This window comes from Salvelinus namaycush, chromosome 5, assembly GCF_016432855.1.
Source record: "Salvelinus namaycush isolate Seneca chromosome 5, SaNama_1.0, whole genome shotgun sequence".
Classification (NCBI taxonomy): Eukaryota; Metazoa; Chordata; class Actinopteri; order Salmoniformes; family Salmonidae; genus Salvelinus; species Salvelinus namaycush.
In genome coordinates, this window is record NC_052311.1 from 58323841 (window position 1) to 58346901 (window position 23061).

At 45.8% G+C, this 23061-nt stretch overlaps 1 protein-coding gene across 2 annotated transcripts in view; it reads right to left on the reverse strand.

Moving 5' to 3' along the window:
• Positions 1-447: 447 nt before the first annotated feature.
• The window catches only part of LOC120048536 (dual specificity tyrosine-phosphorylation-regulated kinase 1B-like), a 34704-nt gene continuing 12090 nt past the window's right edge, over positions 448-23061 (reverse strand). Inside the window, exons 2-11 of one of the 2 annotated variants that reach the window (XM_038994601.1) lie at positions 19135-19277; positions 9941-10060; positions 9029-9217; positions 8129-8276; positions 7345-7631; positions 5931-6077; positions 5709-5849; positions 4205-4523; positions 3405-3508; positions 448-3241 (exon numbers count right to left, since the gene is read on the reverse strand). In XM_038994601.1, the coding sequence (XP_038850529.1) occupies positions 2480-3241; positions 3405-3508; positions 4205-4523; positions 5709-5849; positions 5931-6077; positions 7345-7631; positions 8129-8276; positions 9029-9217; positions 9941-10060; positions 19135-19277 (2360 nt within the window). In that variant the 3' untranslated portion in view covers positions 448-2479. Of the gene's footprint in view, positions 3242-3404; positions 3509-4204; positions 4524-5687; positions 5850-5930; positions 6078-7344; positions 7632-8128; positions 8277-9028; positions 9218-9940; positions 10061-19134; positions 19278-23061 lie in introns of both variants that reach the window. The other variant, XM_038994600.1, reaches the window with a different exon arrangement.

Consider the following 23061-nt stretch of genomic DNA (forward strand, 5'->3'; position numbering starts at 1 on the left):
CATTTACCATTGACAATGGAATAGATAAACGGAGGATTGTGCTAACGTAAGCTGCGACCAAAGATACAGCTAGGGGCATAGAGTAGGTCTTCAGGGTAACAATAACCTGTCTTTAACACTTCCAGTAGCACGTGTTCATCAATCGTTACCTCCAGGAAGACACTGGTTCAAATACAGTGGGGACACTGTGTACCCATTTGATAGTAAAACACCAATCATTGTATCTAGCTATAATACTATGTTTACACTTAACTCAGAGCTGCCTGCTACTGTATATTGGTAACAATAAAATATTGTCACAAGAGTGCAAGACTATCCAAATGACGCGACTGATTCCTAATAAGTTCATTAGTAGCAACACCAACTTTGTGGTTCTTCACAGACATCATCCCCACCACACCCAACCAACACCAGTTACACTCAGGTACAACAACAAAAAGAATGAAATAACTTGAGGTCAAACGCAAATCTCAGATTTATTATGCCATGTCAGTGATCATTTAGCTTGCCACATCAACAGTTTGTCTTTGTGGTAGGCCTGCTACTGTATGCACATTGCTCAGATGAGGGTCTGTCGACTGAAAGCTGTGATTTGCATTTGACCTTTGTGTGCAAAAGTATACTCTTTATTCTTATATATCCAACTTTATTCTCACCCAGGTTCCCCATTCAGGCCCCGCCCAGTGGCTGACTTAAACTAAGAGTGTTTTAATAACACCTTTAACTGTTACATTTAGTCAATGCCCAACTTTCACCAGCAGGAAGGCAACCAAACAAAAAACAGAAAACAGGTTAATTTTTACCTTTTCTTTTTCTTGTTAAATAGTAATAAATACATGATGCAGTGGTTTATTTTTCCATTTTTTCTGAAGCAGGAGGGTTAAAAAGTTTCATTTTTATTTATCTGTCTGTCTGTTTTCTTTAGCAGCAATCCGTACATGGTTGAAAGTGTAGATAGCAGCCGAGAGAGAAGTAGTTCACTTTTTTTTTGACTTGATGGCAAACAGCACTCACAGAGTGTCGTGAAGGAGGGAGGGAAGGGGAGAAAAAAGACAGGAGAAAGAAAAGAGGCCAGAGAAGTCAGTCACTGGGGCTGTAGGGGTAAGGAGGGCATGAAAGTGTCCCCTCATTAGTATGTACTCCTCCCTCCTGCTATATATTGCCCCCCTCCCCCCTCCTTCCAACAGAAAAATGGGGCAGAGGAGAAGAGAGCGAGACAGAGAGAGCGAGCAAGATTTGGCTTAGCATATCCAGTTACTCCAACCCAAAATGTGTGTTACATTTCTGTAGTTTATGGTCCAAAACAAAAGTGAATAAGAAAAGACAGAGAAAGACAGAGAAAGAGGGTGAAAGAGTCTGGTTAGATGGTTAGATGTTGAAGTAGAAGGCAGACATTTTTTTTTTAAACAACAGGGAAGCATTTTGGTTTTCCTTGTGGCAAAATGTTTTGTTGTTTTTCGTTCTTGAATCACTTCCTCCTTTTGTGAAGAAGTTCTGCTCCCCCTCTCCTCTTGAAAGCCTCTCACTTCGTCAAATGTTTCAGCCTCCTCATCGTATAGTTTCTCACTGTGTGGTGACTACGGTTTTTGTAATTTGCTTCATTTTATTTCTATGATCTGTTTCATAGTTTCAGATATATAAGCCAGTGTCAAGCGATAGAAGATTGGAAACATAAAAAAAAATGTAACAAAAGTGTGTGTGTGTGTGTGTGTTTCAGGGGTGAGATATACTGAACTGAAAAACAAACTAAAAAGACCCTAGTTTGTTTGTTTCTCTGTGTATGCACAAGTGTTTTCTGTCCATCAGCAAAAAACAAAGAAAAAAAACCTGTATAAATTAAAATTAAAATGAATAAATAAACCACCTCTCAATTTAGCGCTCTTCCGATCTCCCCGCTTACCCTCCTCCTCATGTAGTGATGTTTAATAAATAAAACATGTACAATTAAACCTAGACTTTAGAAAAACTAAACAAAAACAAAGAAAATAAAAAAGATGTTAAAAATAGCATAAGGGTATTCTCTCGTGCCTCCCGCTTCTTAACCAACAATTACCACTTTTCAAACCATTCATTTACTTTTGCGGTCTTCATTCCAAAATACAACCCAAACAACAAAAATCTCGCTGCAAACCTTTCCTTAAATCACATAAAATCAAATAATATAATATTAATAACAATAAAACAAACTTATCTGAAACTTTCCATTCCAACTACTGAGCCCCGTTTCTTTCCTTCAACAAAAGAAAAACAAAGAAACTGAAAAAAGGATAAAAATGGTTTCAAAGCCTCTCTTACTCTCCCTCGACCTTCTCCCATGCAAAACAAAACTAAATTCCTTTGATATTTCATAAGTTTGTCTCTGTATGTGTGGCCGTATTTGTTTCAAACTCAAGTGTGTATAATGTATATGTATGCGTGTTGAAATTGTAATGTTGTCGTTGTTAAAATTGTATGGCTTTTGGAATTTGTTCAAGATTTATCAAGAGTTGGCCGCATTCTGACCACCACCACCTCCACTGCCGCACACACCCATCATGGTGGACTCCTCAGAGTCCGGCCTCCCCCCGCCGCCCCCTACTCCCCTAGGTGGGGGCCCCCCGGTGAGCATCCCGCCCCCGACCACGCTACCCTGGGGAGGGTTGTTATTGTTGTTACTGCCCGGGTAGCATGGGGGGATGTATCCAAGCCCGGAGGCAGCGACCAAGCTGTCCTGAGAGGCTGGGGGCTGGGCCAACTGTTGCTGAGAGCCGGCGGGGGGCGGCTGGGGGGCCATGACCGTCCTAGTCCGAAAGGCAGAGAGGCCCAGGTGGAGGTTGGAGGAGCCGTACTGGCTGGAGTCCAAGCTGGATGGGGGCGGCATGATGGAAGACTGACCCAGATGGTGGTGGTGTGTGAGGCTGAGCTCGATGCTGTCTGGCAACTGTGGGGAGGAGATGGGCATCAGGGGCTGGCCCTGCTGGCCCTGTGAAGCCTGGCCCTGGGGCTGGTTCCCCTGCCCAGTCTGCCGCAGGCCCCGCCCGTTGCCGTGGTGACCGCCGTAGATGGGGTGCGGGTGGTGTGGTTCCATCATGCCCCCGACGCCGCTGCCTCCCAGGAAGTGGCGCGAGTGCTGCGTGGCCGCCGGCTTGTGCAGCAGCAGCTGGGGATATGGGGGGTCGCCAACGCTACTGCCACTGTTGGACAGGGGACCCATGCCCCCCTCTCCACCCGGCCAGAGGCGTAGCTGCTGTTGAGATGGAGCCTTGGCAGTGTGGGGGGGAAGAGAGGTCATTGTTAGAAACAGAGAATGCAGAATCTACAGTACATCATACAAATGTCAGTTCCAGCTGGTATAGAGGAAGAACATGTTGTTCCATGTGATGAGATCTGAGACATCAGAGTGAGGTCAGATTTAAACCGCTCACCTGTGGACTCTGCATCTCATAGTCTGAGTGAGTAACTGCACTGTTGTAGTACCGGTTACTGTACCGGTAATTCCGGTTGTCATTGGAAGAACCGCTAGATCCACCTGGACAGAGGGAGTAGGGGAGGAGAGACGGAGTAGGGGAGGAGAAGGGGAGGAGACACTCGGTCAGTCAGAATACACAATAGTTGTGTTACGTCAACATACTGACAGTCCATCACTGCTGGGACCATAACCTGTTGCTGAGCTGCTGAACATGGTGCTGTAGCTAAGGTGACTAGCTGTTGCCATGGTGAATGGGAGCTGTAGCTGTGGCAGAGGAGAGGCCGCTGAGGCTGAGCTGTTGCTATGGTGACGGTGTGCTGCAGGCTGTAGGGACTGAGCTGCGGCTGAAGTAACTAGGAGCTTGTTTCTATGGAGACTGTGTAGCTGTTGCAGAGAGTGAGGGGCTGGCTGAGATGTAACATTGAACAACCATCACTATGACGCAGTAGACTGCAGTGTTCCCCCGAAGACTATGTAGGTGGGAGGGATCTCCCAGACAAGATCCTTTACAGTACTAACCAACATGGCTTCAATGGACTTTCAATAGCTCTCAATCTAAGGAAATCTTGGTGTTTTTCACAAACATAGGAGAGAATTATCTGGGGGGGAAACACTGCAGTGGTAATATGGGATCAAATTGACTGCCAATGCTTAGTTCTCTATTGAGGTTTGACCTCTGCAGTGGTTTCTGCTAGATGTTTCCCCATGCAGTGGACTGTGACTGTGGCTTATGGTAAGGGTATACTGTATACTAACTGCTGTGTCCCGTACCGGAGCTGGAGACGGAGCTGGTGGTGGAGGTGGAGTGGCTGTGGTCCATGGCCGGGCTGGTGGAGGTGGAGCTGCTGGTGTTGGTGCCCTCGTCCGTCGTCTTCTTGAAGAAGTTGTGCTGCAGCGCGTAGAAGGGCGTGATGCGCGTCTTGGGGTCATAGTCCAGCATGCGCAGGATCAGGTCCTTGAACTTCAGGTAGTCGCAGGGAGCGTGCCCCTGCTCTCCGCCCCGCCTCCCGCCAGGACCCCCAGTCTCCACCCCCAGGATCTCATGGAGCCGCCGCGTCGCAGGAGGCTTGTACTCCTGAAGAGGGGGATAGAGTGAGAGAGAGAAGGGGGAGAACAGAGAATATGGATGTGGGGAGGTGCAGAGAAACACTGTTGAGTTCTCATTTTCTTCGAGGCAGTTTTAGTGACTTTTAGTTATTATTATGGTTGAATTTCACACATGCAAGCATGCATGATGTTATGACGGTGAAATGATTGATGGTCAGTAGAATGCATATTATGAATGGATAGACTCACTATTAGGCCTACTTTATTTACATAACAACAAGCCAGTGATGAGAAGCTGGATGAGACCTCCAACATGTATCCTTACATGATGGTCTCCCTTCTAAAGACCATCAGCTCCTAGTCCTAAAACTAACAATAAGTTGTCTTATCCTGCACTATATCATTCACTTAACCCCTAATCGTCTAGTGAAAATTCAAGGCAACACCCATAGGTGTAAACCCGTGCTCACACACCCACCCAGGTGTGCCTGCCTCTGGGGTGAGATGGCTGATCCCCCACCATCTCCAATCCCTTTTGGACAAAGTTAATTAACATCTGATCCAAACTTTTCTCCCCCTCTTTCTCTCACCTCCAACGTAACCCAGGCATCTCCCTTTGTTCAACCTCTACCTTTCACCTGCCTCCACTGCTCCTTCATCTCATCCCTCTATCTTATTAAGGGCTATGTAATGCTTCTGATACACACAGAATAATGGAACGATAAGGAGCTTTTTAGACAATTAGGGAAAGTTATATGATGAGGGGTTTTACGGTTTAGATGATGATGACTGGAGAGGAAGATGCTGAGGGCTCAGATCTCCTTCCTAAGAGTGGGAGTTTAGGTTGGAAATGAGAAAAGGGAGACAATACCTCTTCTGCACAAACTACTTACCAAAATCAAGCTAACCCTCCACCTCGGTTTTCTACCCATCTCTCTTTCTCTATCTACGGGTGAATGGTTAATACAAGTAGGAAGTTCGTAGAGAAGTTGCCTCTAACCTCTGACACTAGGGTCAAATATCTTTCCATCCCCCTAGTAGTTAAGTTTAGGTTTGGAGGTAAGAGCAAGGTAACCTGATCCAAGATTTGTGGGGTGACAGGAGAACTTGAACCTACTGCGTTGTGAGTGACAGGAAGGATGTGGTTCGGAGATGAGATGAGAAGATTAAGTAAGAGCAGAGTTTTACTCACGGAGGCTGAGGGGTAAAGTACCTTCTTTATGTCCTTGTTCTTCTTGACAGTCCACAGACCGTCGGACAGCTTGTCAAAGTACTTCCGTGCTTTGGGAGCCTGATCCAGCATGTGGTTGGGAGGGACCCCCAGTACCTCCACTATCTTATTCATCTGATCCACCTGGAGAGAAAGAAACAACAGGACAGGTCAGGGGCAAATTCTGCATCGACACCCAATGCTGTGTGTGTTCTCACAGCCTACCTCGTTGGAGCCGCTGAAGAGGGGTTCTCCCGTGTGCATCTCCACTAGGATGCAGCCCAGGGACCACATGTCAATGGCCAGGTCATAGGGCATGCCCAGCAACACCTCCGGAGATCTGTAGAACCGACTCTGGATGTACTGGTAGATCTGTGGTGGAGGAGAAGACGGAGGGACAGAATGAGGTGATATAAGAAACAAAAAGAGGTGGAGAGGGAGAGAAGAAGGTAGGGAGAAAGGGAGAGAAGAAGGTAGGGAGAAGGGGAGAGAAGACAGAGGAGGGATGGACAGGTAGGGGTGAGGTAAAGAAATAAAATATATTACCAAAGAAGAGAGCGAGATAGAAAGACGAGGGGAGAAAATGTGATGACAAAAGATAGAGGTATTAGCTCCAGTATGTTGGTTACAGCAGAACAGAGCTGTGTCCCTTTAATAACATTTCTAATCTAAATTAGAGCACACTCACTGGTGGAGGGAGACAGAATGGTGGAAGTGGTGCAGTGACACCGTTCGTCCACACGGGGGCAGGCCAAGCTGAGTAGAAATATCTAAACTGGGTGCAGCAGAGCCGCTGGGATTCTATACTTGAGCACTGTAGTGAGGCCCATTTCCTCATCTTCCCAAGAGTCCTCAAAGACGTGCTGTGAATGCCAGTTCCTATTCAACCTGGCAACGGCCTCCCTCCATAGCTTCCCTCTCCATGTCTATTTACCCTCTGCAGAAAACTGAGCTCATTCTCTTTTGAAACGGAGAGACGAAATCATCATCTGGGCTATTCTCTCCCTCATCCATCCATCCGTCTACCCCACCCTTCTCTTCTCTCTCTTCCTGAGATATCCAGAGGCATTAGCAGACAAATAATACAATGTTTCAGAAAAGGTTAATATACAATGAACATTTATCTGGTGTACAAAATGCTGTCTCTTATTCATTCTACCTCTACCATTTCCTCCCTTCCCCGGCATCTCTCTCTCTATACCCCCCAACAGCTCCCTCCTCTCTCCCTGCCCCAATTTTCTTCTCTACCCAACCTCCTCCCCAGCATCTAGAGGGTATATAGCGTGCATTAAGGGCCTACTATATAAACCACAGTCGACTGCTGATGTATGCATTGGTTTAAGTCGATCTTAAATATAACACACAGGAGCATGCAGATATACCCAGAACAATTCACAAAGGATACATTGGGAGTGGTGAACTGCAGTGCACTGATTTCAGGAGTGGACTGTGTATATTGATGTGCTTGGTAAGGTGTAGTCCTTCCTCCCCTTGCTTCTCCCTCTCTCCTAACCCAATGGTGTTCTCTCCTCAACACCCCCCCCCCCCCCCCCCCCCCCCGACCCCCACCCAGCACATGCATTGGGTTCATTAGGGTCTTCTATATCTCTGTGCTTGGTTAGTCAGCTAGTCTCCTCACCCTCTGGCCTAGTTGGCAGGAGCTGCCGAAGTCCACGATCTTGATGGCGCTGCGCTTGGGGTTGCACAGCAGGATGTTCTCGGGCTTGAGGTCGCAGTGGATGATGCTGAGCTCGGGCGTGGCCAGGAACAGTAGCGCCGTGCACAGCTGCTGGGCAAACTTCCTGGTCAGGTTGAGAGAGACGCCGCGGAAGTTGGTGTTGCGCAGGAGGTCGTACAGGTTGTAGGAGAGAAGCTCGAACACCAGGCACAGGTGGTTCCGGAACATGAAGTGCCTCTTCAGGTGGACTAGAGGCGAAGAGGAGGGAAGAGGAGGGAGGTTAGTAGGGGAAGCGGTATACTGCAGTAACCTATCTGGGTGCTCTGCTCTACATGGGTAGTGGTTGAGGTGACTTCCAGAGTGACAGTGTGCCCTTGGAGTGGAGAGCAAGGTGCTTTGAACACATGGAAACAGCTCGGCCATATAAATGCCATCTATTTTTATATTATTGTGTGTCAATCACCTCGCTCAGCGCTATAGGAGCTTAGTAAGATAGAGGTGATTCTGTGACAGGTTTATCATTGCGAAGGCTACTGGATTGATATGTATGTAGCATGATATTTATACATAGGGATATATGAGAAGTAGGGCATTGGTCTATTTCAATTGAGATGTTAAATGTGGAGCAGATTGCATGTGACGTCAAAGAGGCACAGTATGAATTCATTTTAGTAGATGGTATACAATGCAATAGTGTTAGATCATAAGTGGGGGCTTAAAGCAGAGTGTGTGTGTGTGTTCTCACCTATGTAGTACTTCATCTCGGTGTCATGTTTGTTCATGAGCTCCAGCAGTCGCAGCTCTATCTGGGCCTGGTTCAAGAAGGCTTTCTTGTTCTTGATGATCTTGATGGCCACCCACTCCTGCTCGTGGTGGTCATAGGCTTTCACCACCTGCGGGATGGAAAAGGTGACAGGTCAGACAGGTGGCCATGTTGTTTGTAGTATATGCAGGTGGTAGGGGCCAAGGCAAAGCTCCTTCACCAAACAAAATACAGTCATTATCCCTCTCCTCTTTCTTCTGGCCCACAAGAGCAATGACCCGTTTATTCTCCTCACGCCCGTAGACATACTTCATTCACCCCATGCAACTCTTCACCTTAAACTTTGGAAGTGTTTCTCCTCTCTTTTCTTCCATCCTCTTCTTTCTCCCTCCTCCCCCCTGACCTATCCTCCCCCTAGCCCCTGACCTATCCTCCCCCCTTCTACCCCCTGACCTATCCTCCCCCCTCCTACCCCCTGACCTATCCTCCCCCCTCCTACCCCCTGACCTATCCTCCCCCCTCCTACCGCCTGACCTATCCTCCCCCCTCCTACCCCCTGACCTATCCTCCCCCCTCCTACCCCCTGACCTATCCTCCCCCCTCCTACCCCCTGACCTATCCTCCCTCCCCCTACCCCCTGACCTATCCTCCCTCCCCCTACACCCTGACCTATCCTCCCCCTACACCCTGATCTATCCTCCCCATGCCCTATCCTCCCACTACCCCCTGACCTCTCCTCCCCCTACTCCCTGACCTACCCCCCCCCCCCTCCTCCCCACTGACCTATCCTCCCCCTACCCCCCCGACCTATCCCATGACCTATCCTCCCCCCTACCCTATACTCTCTCTAAATTGTAAACTCTCTCCCCCATGTCCACTGACCTGCCCGAAGGAGCCCTTGCCGATGAGCGAGTCAATCTCGTAGCGGTCCAGCCACTTCTCCCCGTTCTTGACGATGTAGTCGTAGTTGTCGTCATCGTAGCCATCGTTGTACACCTTCCGCTCTTTCTTAGTGCTCGAGTCCTCCGGGGGCACCTGCTGGGCACGCCGCTTCTTCTTCGTGTAGTACACCTGGACACGGAGGAGAGGAGATGGCGAGAGGAAGGGCCGGGCGGGAAAAGAGAAAGAGGGGTAAGTCACTGATATTTCTCATTTTGCCACACTACTGTTTGGATAGATCTCGGAGGACCAAACCAATGATAAAACTGATATCCTTCACTTGTACATCAGTTTATGCTAATGCAGTTACATATACCTAGGGTTGCAAAACTCTGGTAACTTTCCAACTGGGATTTCTGGAAAACCAGGGACATTTGGGAAAGCAACCAGAATCTAATGTTTATACCAGGGGTGTAAAACAAATTTTGCCCTGGAGGCCTCATTCGGTCTTCAACGAGGTCCGGAGGGTGGCACCGAAAATTGGTTATACTTCCTCGCCATCAATATTTGCAAAAAAATGTCTGTTGTTCCCTGACTTGCTAGCTTTGATTTTGGTGCTAAGTGAGCTGGACAGTCAAGAAACTGTATGAATGTAATAAATCCATTATCATTTCTACACAGTTTTGATTTTGTTTTAGTCATTTAAAAGTATATTGAAAGTATATTGAAAGCTACCCCCCCCCCCCAAAAAAAAGCATTTTTATTTTACTCAAACCATCCCAGAGCCGGATTGGACCCTCGAGGGCCGGATCCCAGCAGGTGAGCTGTGAGGTGATGTTTCCTGGAGATTATGACTCCTGCAGCAGCAGAGTCCTGTTGGACCTGATGGCTGGCTGACATACACACTCCACTCACCTCATTGATGTGCTTGTAAGTCTTGATCAGATCGACAGAGAGTTTTCTCAGCGGGGCGCTGGCGGGATCTCTAAAACTTGGGGGGATCCTCCTCTGCAGTATGGTCGCATCAGACAGCACCTGGAAGGGACAGGTGGTGAGGGGAGCCCCAAAACTGTCCAAGACATCCCTGCAGTATTCTAACTAGCGGTTAAAAGAACTAAAGTAAATAAAGGTCACTATACAATGTGAGTGGAAGGAGTAATTTCCAATGAAATAACTGCATGTTTGAGTTAACCTATGTATACAGGCAACACTGTTGCCTAGCCACAGAACAATCTATCAGTGATGGTGGTTGTAGTTGCTTGTCAATAGAGTACAGTACCAGTCAAATTTTTAGAACACCCACTCATTCAAGGGTTATTCTTTATTTTGACTATTTTCTACATTGTAGAATAATGGTGAAGACATCAGAACTATGAAATAACACATACGGAATCATGTAACCAAAAAAAGTGTTCAGCAAATCAAAATATATTTTATATTTGAGATTCTTCAGAGTAACCACCCTTTGCACACTCTTGGCATTCTCTCAACCAGCTTCATGAGGTAGTCACATGGAATGCATTTTAATAAGGCACATCTGTTAATTGAAAGTTAATTTGTGGAATTTCTTTCCTTCTTTAATGTGTTTGAGCCAATCAGTTGTGTTGTGACATGGTAGGGGTGGTATACAGAAGATAGCCCTATTTGGTAAAATACCAAGTCCATATCATGGCAAGAACAGCTCAAATAAGCAAAGAGAAACAACAGTCCATCATTACTTTAAGACATGAAGGTCAGTCAATGTGGAACATTTAAAGAAATTCAAAGTTTCTTCAAGTGCAGTCGCAAAAACCATCAAGCGCTATGATGAAACTGTCTCCCATGAGGACCGCCACAGGAAAGGAAGACCCAGAGTTACCTCTGCTGCAGAGGATAAGTTCATTAGAGTTACCAGCCTCCGATTGCAGCCCAAATAAATGCTACACGGAGTTCAAGTAACAGACACATCTCAAAAACTGCGTGAATCAGGCCTTCATGGTCGAATACCGATTATTGGAGGACAAAAAAAGCCGATACCGATTAATCGGCCGATTAATAACAACAACAAAAATGTTTTATATATATATATATATATATATATATATATACACATATATATATATACATACACAGTGGGGAGAACAAGTATTTGATACACTGCCGATTTTGCAGGTTTTCCTACTTACAAAGCATGTAGAGGTCTGTAATTTTTATCATAGGTACACTTCAACTGTGAGAGACGGAATCTAAAACAAAAATCCAGAAAATCACATTGAATGATTTTTAAGTAATTAATTTGCATTTTATTGCATGACATAAGTATTTGATCACCTACCAACCAGTAAGAATTCCGGTTCTCACAGACCTGTTAGTTTTTCTTTAAGAAGCCCTCCTGTTCTCCACTCATTACCTGTATTAACTGCACCTGTTTGAACTCGTTACCTGTATAAAAGACACCTGTCCACACACTCAATCAAACAGACTCCAACCTCTCCACAATGGCCAAGACCAGAGAGCTGTGTAAGGACATCAGGGATATAATTGTAGACCTACACAAGGCTGGGATGGGCTACAGGACAATAGGCAAGCAGCTTGGTGAGAAGGCAACAACTGTTGGCGCAATTATTAGAAAATGGAAGAAGTTCAAGATGACGGTCAATCACCCTCGGTCTGGGGCTCCATGCAAGATCTCACCTCGTGGGGCATCAATGATCATGAGGAAGGTGAGGGATCAGCCCAGAACTACACGGCAGGACCTGGTCAATGACCTGAAGAGAGCTGGGACCAGTCTCAAAGAAAACCATTAGTAACACACTACGCCGTCATGGATTAAAATCCTGCAGCGCACGCAATGTCCCCCTGCTCAAGCCAGCGCATGTCCAGGCCTGTCTGAAGTTTGCGAATGACCATCTGGATGATCCAGAGGAGGAATGGGAGAAGGTCATGTGGTCTGATGAGACAAAAATAGAGCTTTTTGGTCTAAACTCCACTCGCCGTGTTTGGAGGAAGAAGAAGGATGAGTACAACCCCAAGAACACCATCCCAACCGTGAAGCATGGAGGTGGAAATATCATTCTTTGGGGATGCTTTTCTGCAAAGGGGACAGGACGACTGCACCGTATTGAGGGGAGGATGGATGGGGCCATGTATCGCGAGATCTTGGCCAACAACCTCCTTCCCTCAGTAAGCGCATTGAAGATGGGTCGTGGCTGGGTCTTCCAGCATGACAACGACCCGAAACACACAGCCACGGCAACTAAGGAGTGGCTCCGTAAGAAGCATCTCAAGGTCCTGGAGTGGCCTAGCCAGTCTCCAGACCTGAACCCAATAGAAAATCTTTGGAGGGAGCTGAAAGTCCGTATTGCCCAGCGACAGCCCCGAAACCTGAGGGATCTGGAGAAGGTCTGTATGGAGGAGTGGGCCAAAATCCCTGCTGCAGTGTGTGCAAACCTGGTCAAGAACTACAGGAAACGTATGATCTCTGTAATTGCAAACAAAGGTTTCTGTACCAAATATTAAGTTCTGCTTTTCTGATGTATCAAATACTTATTTCATGCAATAAAATGCAAATTAATTACTTAAAAATCATACAATGTGATTTTCTGGATTTTTGTTTTAGATTCCGTCTCTCACAGTTGAAGTGTACCTATGATAAGAATTACAGACCTCTACATGCTTTGTAAGTAGGAAAACCTGCAAAATCGGCAGTGTATCAAATACTTGTTCTCCCTACTGTATATAGCCCAAATAGGGCTATATAGGGCTATGTGTATTATATATATATATATATATATAAAATACACACACACACACACATTTTTGTAATAATGACAACTGCAACAATACTGAATGAACAATGAACACTTTTATTTGAACTTAATATAATACATAAATACACACACACACCGCTCTGAAGTGACAATGATACTGAAGAGTCTGCTTAGGAGACAAATACTCTCAACTGTTTGAATAAAAATAGAGTAAGTTACCTGTGATGAATGTTGAAAACAAAAACTGTCATTTCTATATGCAGGAAATCCTATTTTAATAATGGGCATGGTAAGAATTGACGACCAAAGTGCGAGTCATAATTCCCATGACACCTTCTAGCAAAATCTGAAAAGCGGTGCCTTCATTTATTCCATAGGATATTTTTTACATTCACTTAAAATAAGGTCTGTGTTTCGTGTAGGCTTACACCACCTTGCCAATTTTATAACTGTGTAGATATCCATAGGACAAGGTAACTCTGATAAGTGAAGATCATTTTTTTTGTAGAGTGGATTTATGAAAATATGTTGACAAACGTTACCTTATCCTAGTGAGATTTACAAGGGTATCAAAACGTCGAGGCGGTTTAAGCCTGCACGAAACACAGACCTTATTTGAAGTAGATCAAGACATTCTCTATGGAAGACATGAACGGTAAAATAACGAAGGAACCCCTTTCAAGTTCAGCCGCAAGTTATTACAGGAATTATAACGCGTCGACTATTTCTCTCTAAACCATATACCTTTGACTAATCCGGAAACTATCACCTCGAAAACAAAACGTTTATTCCGTTCCGTATTTTATCTAACGGGTGGCATCCATGAGTCTAAATATTCCTGTTACATTGCACAACCTTCAATGTTATATCATAATTACGTAAAATTCTGGCAAATTAGTTCGCAAAGAGCCAGGCGGCCCAAACTGTTGCATACACCCTGACTCTGCGTGCAATGAACGCAAGAGAAATGACACAATTTCACCTGGTTAATATTGCCTGCTAACCTGGATTTATTTTAGCTAAATATGCAGGTTTAAAAATACACTGCTCAAAAAAATAAAGGGAACACTTAAACAACACAATGTAACTCCAAGTCAATCACACTTCGGTGAAATCAAACTGTCCACTTAGGAAGCAACACTGATTGACAATAAATTTCACATGCTGTTGTGCAAATGGAATAGACAAAAGGTGGAAATTATAGGCAATTAGCAAGACACTCCCAATAAAGGAGTGGTTCTGCAGGTGGTGACCACAGACCACTTCTCAGTTCCTATGCTTCCTGGCTGATGTTTTGGTCACTTTTGAATGCTGGCGGTGCTTTCACTCTAGTGGTAGCATGAGACGGAGTCTACAACCCACACAAGTGGCTCAGGTAGTGCAGCTCATCCAGGATGGCACATCAATGCGAGCTGTGGCAAGAAGGTTTGCTGTGTCTGTCAGCGTAGTGTCCAGAGCATGGAGGCGCTACCAGGAGACAGGCCAGTACATCAGGAGACGTGGAGGAGGCCGTAGGAGGGCAACAACCCAGCAGCAGGACCGCTACCTCCGCCTTTGTGCAAGGAGGATTAGGAGGAGCACTGCCAGAGCCCTGCAAAATGACCTGCAGCAGGCCACAAATGTGCATGTGTCTGCTCAAACGGTCAGAAACAGACTCCATGAGGGTGGTATGAGGGCCCGAAGTCCACAGGTGGGGGTTGTGCTTACAGCCCAACACCGTGCAGGACGTTTGGCATTTGCCAGAGAACACCAAGATTGGCAAATTCGCCACTGGCGCCCTGTGCTCTTCACAGATGAAAGCAGGTTCACACGCACATGTGACAGACGTGACAGAGTCTGGAGATGCCGTGGAGAACGTTCTGCTGCCTGCAACATCCTCCAGCATGACCGGTTTGGCGGTGGGTCAGTCATGGTGTGGGGTGGCATTTCTTTGGGGGGCCGCACAGCCCTGCATGTGCTCGCCAGAGGTAGCCTGACTGCCATTAGGTACCGAGATGAGATCCTCCGACCCCTTGTGAGACCATATGCTGGTGCGGTTGGCCCTGGGTTCCTCCTAATGCAAGACAATGCTAGACCTCATGTGGCTGGAGTGTGTCAGCAGTTCCTGCAAGAGGAAGGCATTGATGCTATGGACTGGCCCGCCCGTTCCCCAGACCTGAATCCAATTGAGCACATCTGGGACAACATGTCTCGCTCCATCCACCAACGCCACGTTGCACCACAGACTGTCCAGGAGTTGGCGGATGCTTTAGTCCAGGTCTGGGAGGAGATCCCTCAGGAGACCATCCGCCACCTCATCAGGAGCATGCCCAGACGTTGTAGGGAGGTCATACAGGCATGTGGAGGCCACACACACTACTGAGCCTCATTTTGACTTGTTTTAAGGACATTACATCAAAGTTGGATCAGCCTGTAGTGTGGTTTTCCACTTTAATTTTGAGTGTGACTCCAAATCCAGACCTCCATGGGTTGATAAATTTGATTTCCATTGATAATTTTTGTGTGATTTTGTAGTCAGCACATTCAACTATGTAAAGAAAAAAGTATTTAATAAGAATGTTTCATTCATTCAGATCTAGGATGTGTTATTTTAGTGTTCCCTTTAATTTTTTTGAGCCGTGTATATACTTGTGTATTGATTTTAAGAAAGGTGTTGATGTTTATGGTTAAGTACACATTGGAGCAATGATAGTCATTGATTGATTGTTTTTTATAAGATAAGTTTAATGCTAGCTAGCAATTTACCTTAGCTTACTGCATTCGCGTAACAGGCAGGCTCCTCGTGGAGTGCAATGTAATCAGGTGTTAGAGCATTGGACTAGTTAACTGTAAGGTTGCAAGATTGGATCCCCCGAGCTGACAAGATAAAAAATCTGTCCTAGGCCGTCATTGAAAATAAGAATGTGTTCTTAACTGACTTGCCTAGTTAAATAAAGATGAAATAGGGCCTCCCGGGTGGCGCAGTGGTCTAGGGCACTGCATTGCAGTGCTAACTGCGCCACCAGAGTCTCTGGGTTCGCGCCCAGGCTCTGTCGCAGCCGGCCGCGACCGGGAGGTCCGTGGGGCGACGCACAATTGGGCTAGCGTCGTCCGGGTTAGGGAGGGTTTGGCCGGTAGGGATATCCTTGTCTCATCGCGCTCCAGCGACTCCTGTGGCGGGCCGGGCGCAGTGCGCGCTAACCAAGGGGGCCAGGTGCACGGTGTTTCCTCCGACACATTGGTGCGGCTGGCTTCCGGGTTGGAGGCGCGCTGTGTTAAAGAAGCAGTGCGGCTTGGTTGGGTTGTGCTTCGGAGGACGCATGGCTTTCGACCTTCGTCTCTCCCGAGCCCGTACGGGAGTTGTAGCGATGAGACAAGATAGTAATTACTAGCGATTGGATACCACGAAAATTGGGGAGAAAAGGGGATAAAATTTATTTAAAAAAAAAAATAAAAAAAAATAAAGATTTAATAAAAGTGTAAAAAAACAACAACAAAAAACAGCAAATCGGCGCCCAAAAATATTGATTTCCGATTGTTATGAAAACTTGAAATCGGCCCCGATTAATCAGCCATTCCGATTAATCGGTCGACCTCTAAAAGAAACCACTACTAAAGGACCCCAATAAGAACAACTTTGCTTGGGCCAAGAAACACAAGCAATGGACATTAGACCAGTGGAAATCTGTCCTTTGGTCTGACGAGTCCAAATTTGAGATTTTTTGTTCCAACAGCCGTGTCTTTGTGAGACGCAGAGTAGATGAACGGATGACCTCTGCATGTGTGGTTCCGCCAGTGAAGCATGGAGGAGGTGGTGTGATGGTGCTTTGCTGGTGACACTGTTGGTGATTTATTTAGAATTCAAGGCACACTTAACCAGCATGTCTACAACAGCATTCTTCAGCGATACGCCATCCCATCTGGTTTGCACTTAGTGGGACTATCATTTGTTTTTCAACAGGACAATGACCCAAAACTCACCTCCTGGCTGCGTAAGGGTTATTTGACCAAGAAGGAGAGTGAAGGTGCTGCATCAGATTACCTGGCCTCCACAATCATCTGACCTGAACCCAATTGAGATGGTTTGGGATGAGTTGGACCGCAGAGTGAAGGAAAAGAAGCCAACAAGTGCTCAGCAATCCTCATTAAGCTGGTTGAGAGAATGCCAAGTGTGCAAAGCTGTCATTAAAGCAAAGTGTGGCTACTTTGAAGAATCTCAAATATACACTGCTCCAAAAAATAATGGGAACACTTAAACAACACAATGTAACTCCAAGTCAATCACACTTCTGTGAAATCAAACTGTCCACTTAGGAAGCAACACTGATTGACAATAAATTTCACATGCTGTTGTGCAAATGGAATAGACAAAAGGTGGAAATTATAGTCAATTAGCAAGACACCCCCAATAAAGGAGTGATTCTGCAGGTGGTGACCACAGACCACTTCTCAGTTCCTATGCTTCCTGGCTGATGTTTTGGTCACTTTTGAATGCTGGCGGTGCTTTCACTCTAGTGGTAGCATGAGACGGAGTCTACAACCCACACAAGTGGCTCAGGTAGTGCAGCTCATCCAGGATGGCACATCAATGCGAGCTGTGGCAGAAGGTTTACTGTGTCTGTCAGCGTAGTGTCCAGAGCATGGAGGCGCTACCAGGAAACAGGCCAGTACATCAGGAGACGTGGAGGAGGCCGTAGGAGGGCAACAACCCAGCAGCAGGACCGCTACCTCCACCTTTGTGCAAGGAGGAGCACTGCCAGAGCCCAGCAAAATGACCTCCAGCAGGCCACAAATGTGCATGTGTCTGCTCAAACGGTCAGAAACAGACTCCATGAGGGTGGTATGAGGGCCCGACGTCCACAGGTGGGGGTTGTGCTTACAGCCCAACACCGTGCAGGACGTTTGGCATTTGCCAGAGAACACCAAGATTGGCAAATTCGCCACTGGTGCCCTGTGCTCTTCACAGATGAAAGCAGGTTCACACTGATTACATGAGCACATGTGACAGACGTGACAGAGTCTGGAGACGCCGTGGAGAACGTTCTGCTGCCTGCAACATCCTCCAGCATGACCGGTTTGGCGGTGGGTCAGTCATGGTGTGGGGTGGCATTTCTTTGTGGGGCCGCACAGCCCTCCATGTGCTCGCCAGAGATAGCCTGACTGCCATTAGGTACCGATATGAGATCCTCAGAGCCCTTGTGAGACCATATGCTGACACATGCACATTTGTGGCCTGCTGGAGGTCATTTTGCAGGGCTCTGGCAGTGCCCCTCCTTGCACAAAGGCGGAGGTAGCGGTCCTGCTGCTGGGTTTTTGCCCTCCTACGGCCTCCTCCACATCTCCTGATGTACTGGCCTGTCTCCTGGTAGCGCCTCCATGCTCTGGACACTACGCTGACAGACACAGCAAACCTTCTTGCCACAGCTCGCATTGATGTGCCATCCTGGATGAACTGCACTACCTGAGCCACTTGTGTGGGTTGTAGACTCCGTCTCATGCTACCACTAGAGTGAGAGCACCGCCAGCATTCAAAAGTGACCAAAACATCAGCCAGGAAGCATAGGAACTGAGAAGTGGTCTGTGGTCACCACCTGCAGAATCACTCCTTTAATGGGGGTGTCTTGCTAATTGCCTATAATTTCCACCTTTTGTCTATTCCATTTGCACAACAGCATGTGAAATTTATTGTCAATCAGTGTTGCTTCCTAAGTGGACAGTTTGATTTCACAGAAGTGTGATTGACTTGGAGTTACATTGTGTTGTTTAAGTGTTCCCTTTATTTTTTGGAGCAGTGTATTTTGATTTGTTTAATCCTTTTTCTTGACTACATGATTCCATATGTGTTATTTCATAGTTTGATGTCTTCACTATTATTCTGCAATAGTAAAAATAAAGAAAAACCCTTGAATGAGTAGGTGTGTCCAAAATTTTGACTGGTACTGTACGTGATGCTGACGTGTTTGAGGTTGTGGATGTGTAGTACAATCCAACAGGTAGGTAGCCTATCATTATGTCCATTCAGTATGTGATGCTAATACCTACGTTCACGTGATGAGTTGTGGGTGTGTATAGCGTCAGTATAAGGGTGTGTGGGAATAGCGCCAGGTTGTGTGTGTGTGAATAGCGCCAGGTTGTGTGTGTGTGTGTGTGTGTATAGCATCAGGGTGTGTGTGGTGTGTGAACAGCATCAGGATGTGTGTGGTGTGTGAATAGCATCAGGAATGTGTGTGTGTGTGTGTGTATAGCATCAGGGTGTGTGTATAGCATCAGGGTGTGTGTGTGTGTGTATATAGCGTCAGTATAAGGTCAGTTCCTAAACAGAGTATTATTCTAAACAGAGCATTAGAGGAGTGTCCTGTGAGGGCGTTAGCCGCTGGGTACCTGCTGCTGTTCAGCCATGGAGTGGATGTTGCTGAAGGAGGGGTGGCTGTGCTGGCTCGACATGGTTGGCTCAGCGGGGGAGAAGCCCAAGGCGGCAGGCTGGCAGAGGGTAGAGGGGGGCTTGCATCCTGAGCTGCTTCCACCTTCGCAGGATAGACGTTGAGATGGAGGGAAGGGGGAGAAAGGACGAGAGGTTTTTAGAAAAAATACATCGACATGAAGCTTCCTAACTCATCATACATACACTGGCACTGCCGTGGGTGTGGGCACGAGCACTGCACTGCAGAGGAGAAGCACACATGTGCTCTCTCACACACCCTTCTTAGCTGTTCTTTGAAGTCACACACATACACCCTATCAAGGATGTAGAGCAAGAGGGTAGGGTGGCTACTTAGTAGGGTACCACTCCACAGGGCCATTTAGCTCACTGTCAGAAAGATCATACAAATAATGGTGGTGTGAAATATCTCTATGCAAGAGGGTGTCCTGTTTCAGTAGAAAAAGCATTAGCGCAGGTCAACCTGACAAAGCCGGTATGTCTGTGAGTGTATATGTGTGTGTGTGTGTGTGTGTGTGTGTGTGTGTGTGTGTGTGTGTGTGTGTGTGTGAGTCTGTGAGTGTGTGACAGAGAGAAAGATATAAGAGACCTTTGTGGAGGTCAGTAGTCCACATTGTCACACCTCAAAACCAGGAGGACATTTCCAAGCAGAACTCTTTCACTGCAACTCCTGCTTTTATATGAAAAGAGAAAGGAGAGGTGGCTTCTCACAAGATATAGAAGATGGAACTTAACCAAAACCATTTTTGTTGCTGAATGCTGTGAGCACTAAAATCTTCTGATTCTATCAAGGGAGCTAGCAAAGATGGACAATGTGGGTTAAAGCTTCAATGGGACAAACCACTGTGTGACAAGACTGTTGCATCATCCTACAAAAAAATTATGAGTCACTGTTTAGTGTGCTGCTTTGCTTTGTCATTAAGTTCCACCAGACTTGTTTTTCTGTCAGAATCCCAGGTTCAACTTGACTGAGATTCTCTGCAGTCTTGAGACTTTGCTTTGCCTGCAGTTTGACTGCAGTCGAGCTAAAATCATGGCTGGAACACAGCAGGCTTGGTAAGAGCAGTCCAGTGTGGGGTTGACAGTGCCGCACGCTCAAGCCTGATTTCCACCAAAGCCAAGACACAGCAGTTTGGACCGCTGGCTCCTGGGTAAACCTTGGCCTCTGCAGAATTTTGAACTCACTCACTTAGCTAGAGGGGGGCTGGTCGCTTGTACAAAAACAAAAAACATCCGCCAGTGGCTCAGCAAACCAGCCTGGAAACTCATTCCACTGGCATTAAACATATAAGGAGTCAGACCACGCTTTGACCTAGTTGTGGATGGTAGAAGGTTTACGACAAGATGTTCATCCTGGTTGTTCTAAGTTAAAGTTTGAATCAAATTTAAGTTCAGACCAGGGTTTCCGTTAGCCTGTAATAGACGGCTTTTAGCCAATAAAAAAAAGAAAGAAAAGCTGGTGAATAAAATTTGGCGCCGGCCAAAACATTGAAAACTAATGCTTTTTAGGCTATTCATTGATGGAAATACCAGTCGATGGAAATACATTTGACTGGTCATGCTTATCGGTCTATTAGGTTAATTTGCATAATTTAGTGGAATTAAATTGGCGCATATACAGTACATTGGTTATGTATCATATTTATCACACACGTACAGATACAGAGGGGAGAATCTGTCAGACAGCGCGAGAACTGCTTCTACAGCAGCTCAAACAGAAAATGCATAGGCAACGAAAAGCAGGCTTCATCAGCGTGTCACACACCACTTTGCAATGAGCTGGAGGCAGTACGCATTTTCAAAACATATACTTAATTGTTTGAAACATGAACGTTTTACTACCTATGAGGCATGTCTTACCTTGCCTCAAAAAAGCCTAGCCAAAATTAGACAACTTTTCTTTCATTGTCCAGTAGCCAAAGGCACAATACTAGTCATATTAGCAACCCGTGCTAGTTGTTGCATATTACATTTCCCTCTTTCTTAAATTTCGAACAGATTTTTCCATCTCTGTCACATGAAACCACTCGTATGTGCTTTACGCTTTTGCTAACTGTCTTTCCCGCGAATTGCATTATGGAACGAACATTCGCGCGTAACCTACAACCATGTGTGCTTTGCTGCGCTTATAATGTGAAATAATATTTTATCAACATTTTAAGCTAAACGTTCTGATCGGTTGCATCAGACTCATTTTCATGTTGCCTAGGCCTACTGGTTGTATGAATTTGGGATATAACGTTCCACAACTGTCCCAGAGTCTGTTTGGAATGGGCTATTTCTTTCTCGACAAGCTGACCAGTAAACTTTTCCACTATGGGGATAGTAGATTGACAGGCTAGTGATGTTGCTGTTCGTTACTCTTCTTGTTGGCTGAGGAAAAGTAAACGTGCAGTTATTCTAACATCTTCAAAGTGCACGTCAGAATTCAGTAAGAAGGACGCACATCGTTGCATCCTGGAATTGCATGTTCTGTTAATATGAATTACCATCATTTAAAATGTGATTTCTGTCATTCTGAGGACTGTGGGTGGACTCCCTGATCAGGTTATGCATCAAATGCATATGGTTCCGGTAAATCTCTCAAATGTCCGGTAAATTAAAAATGCTGCCGGTCAAATGTCAAGACGGGGAAATGATGTCCCTTAACTTATACAGTCTGTCCGTCCCCAACTCTGTTCTTCCCTCCAGATGTGAGGAAGATTAAACAGAGGACATGGGGCTCCAATGACCTTACACTACTGAACAGTACCAACAGCATGTCCTGTTCAACGGTTTGGTTACTTTTAGTGCAAACTCTTTCAACACATCTTACAGTGCAATGTCCTAAGTTGCTGATGAAAATCTCAACCACTGTGCTAGTGTCCTGCAAAACCAACAGATTAATTGCACATCTCCAGTAAAGTGCAGAAAAAAATAATATGAAAAGGGGTTAATGAAATTGAGATATTTCACAGCCAATGCTTTTATCACTGGCTTTTAAAGTGAGGAATAACGGGGTGAAATTTATCAACGACACATTACAACTTGAAATAGCCCGCCGGTCAATGGCCGTAGTTTAAACAAAGTGCAAAACAGCACATCTGAGCACCATCAGTCCTGAGGGGTGACTGCACGCATTCCATCCAATGATAGGATGAGTCCCAACACCGGCATCAGGAGTGGGCTGAGAGGGAAGGAGGAAACATTACATATGTGACTCATCTCAAACTGCTTTCTGTCTCGGCACAGATACAGAGAGAAAGAAAGAAACACAGACACAAATATTTATCATATTTCTTATTGTTGTTGCATTGTCGAGAAGGAACCTGCAAGTAAGCACTTCGTTGAACAGTGTATGCCATGTGTATCCTGTACATACTACCACTAATAAAACTTAAAAACACACACAGTATGTTTATATGTACACTAATAATTCAATATTAAACTGATTATGTCAGTAGGCAGATCATTTTCTGAGCAATCTTTTTCATTATTAGGACATGTGAACACCGACATTCCAGCGGTGTCTTTGATCTGCACATGTGCTAGCACCAGCAGGGCGAGCCTCCCTCTGTAGCCCGAGTGAAGTGTGTTTGGAACAACAATATATGCGTTTTAGAAGTCGTTTTCACATACAAACTTTGTCCGAATTCAGAATGAAATATGCTCGCTGTGGTAGAACATTTATTTTCAGGTAGCCTGATCTCAGATGTGTCCATATAAACAGTATTATTTCTTGCAAAGCATGTAAACGTTTTAATCAAACTATTATATTAATCTGACTATCCACAATAAATTGCATTATTGTGTGCATGTAACCGCACTCACACAGACCTGTATCAAAAGCTTACAGGGCTACAGTTAATCAGCCTTTCAGATCAATACGA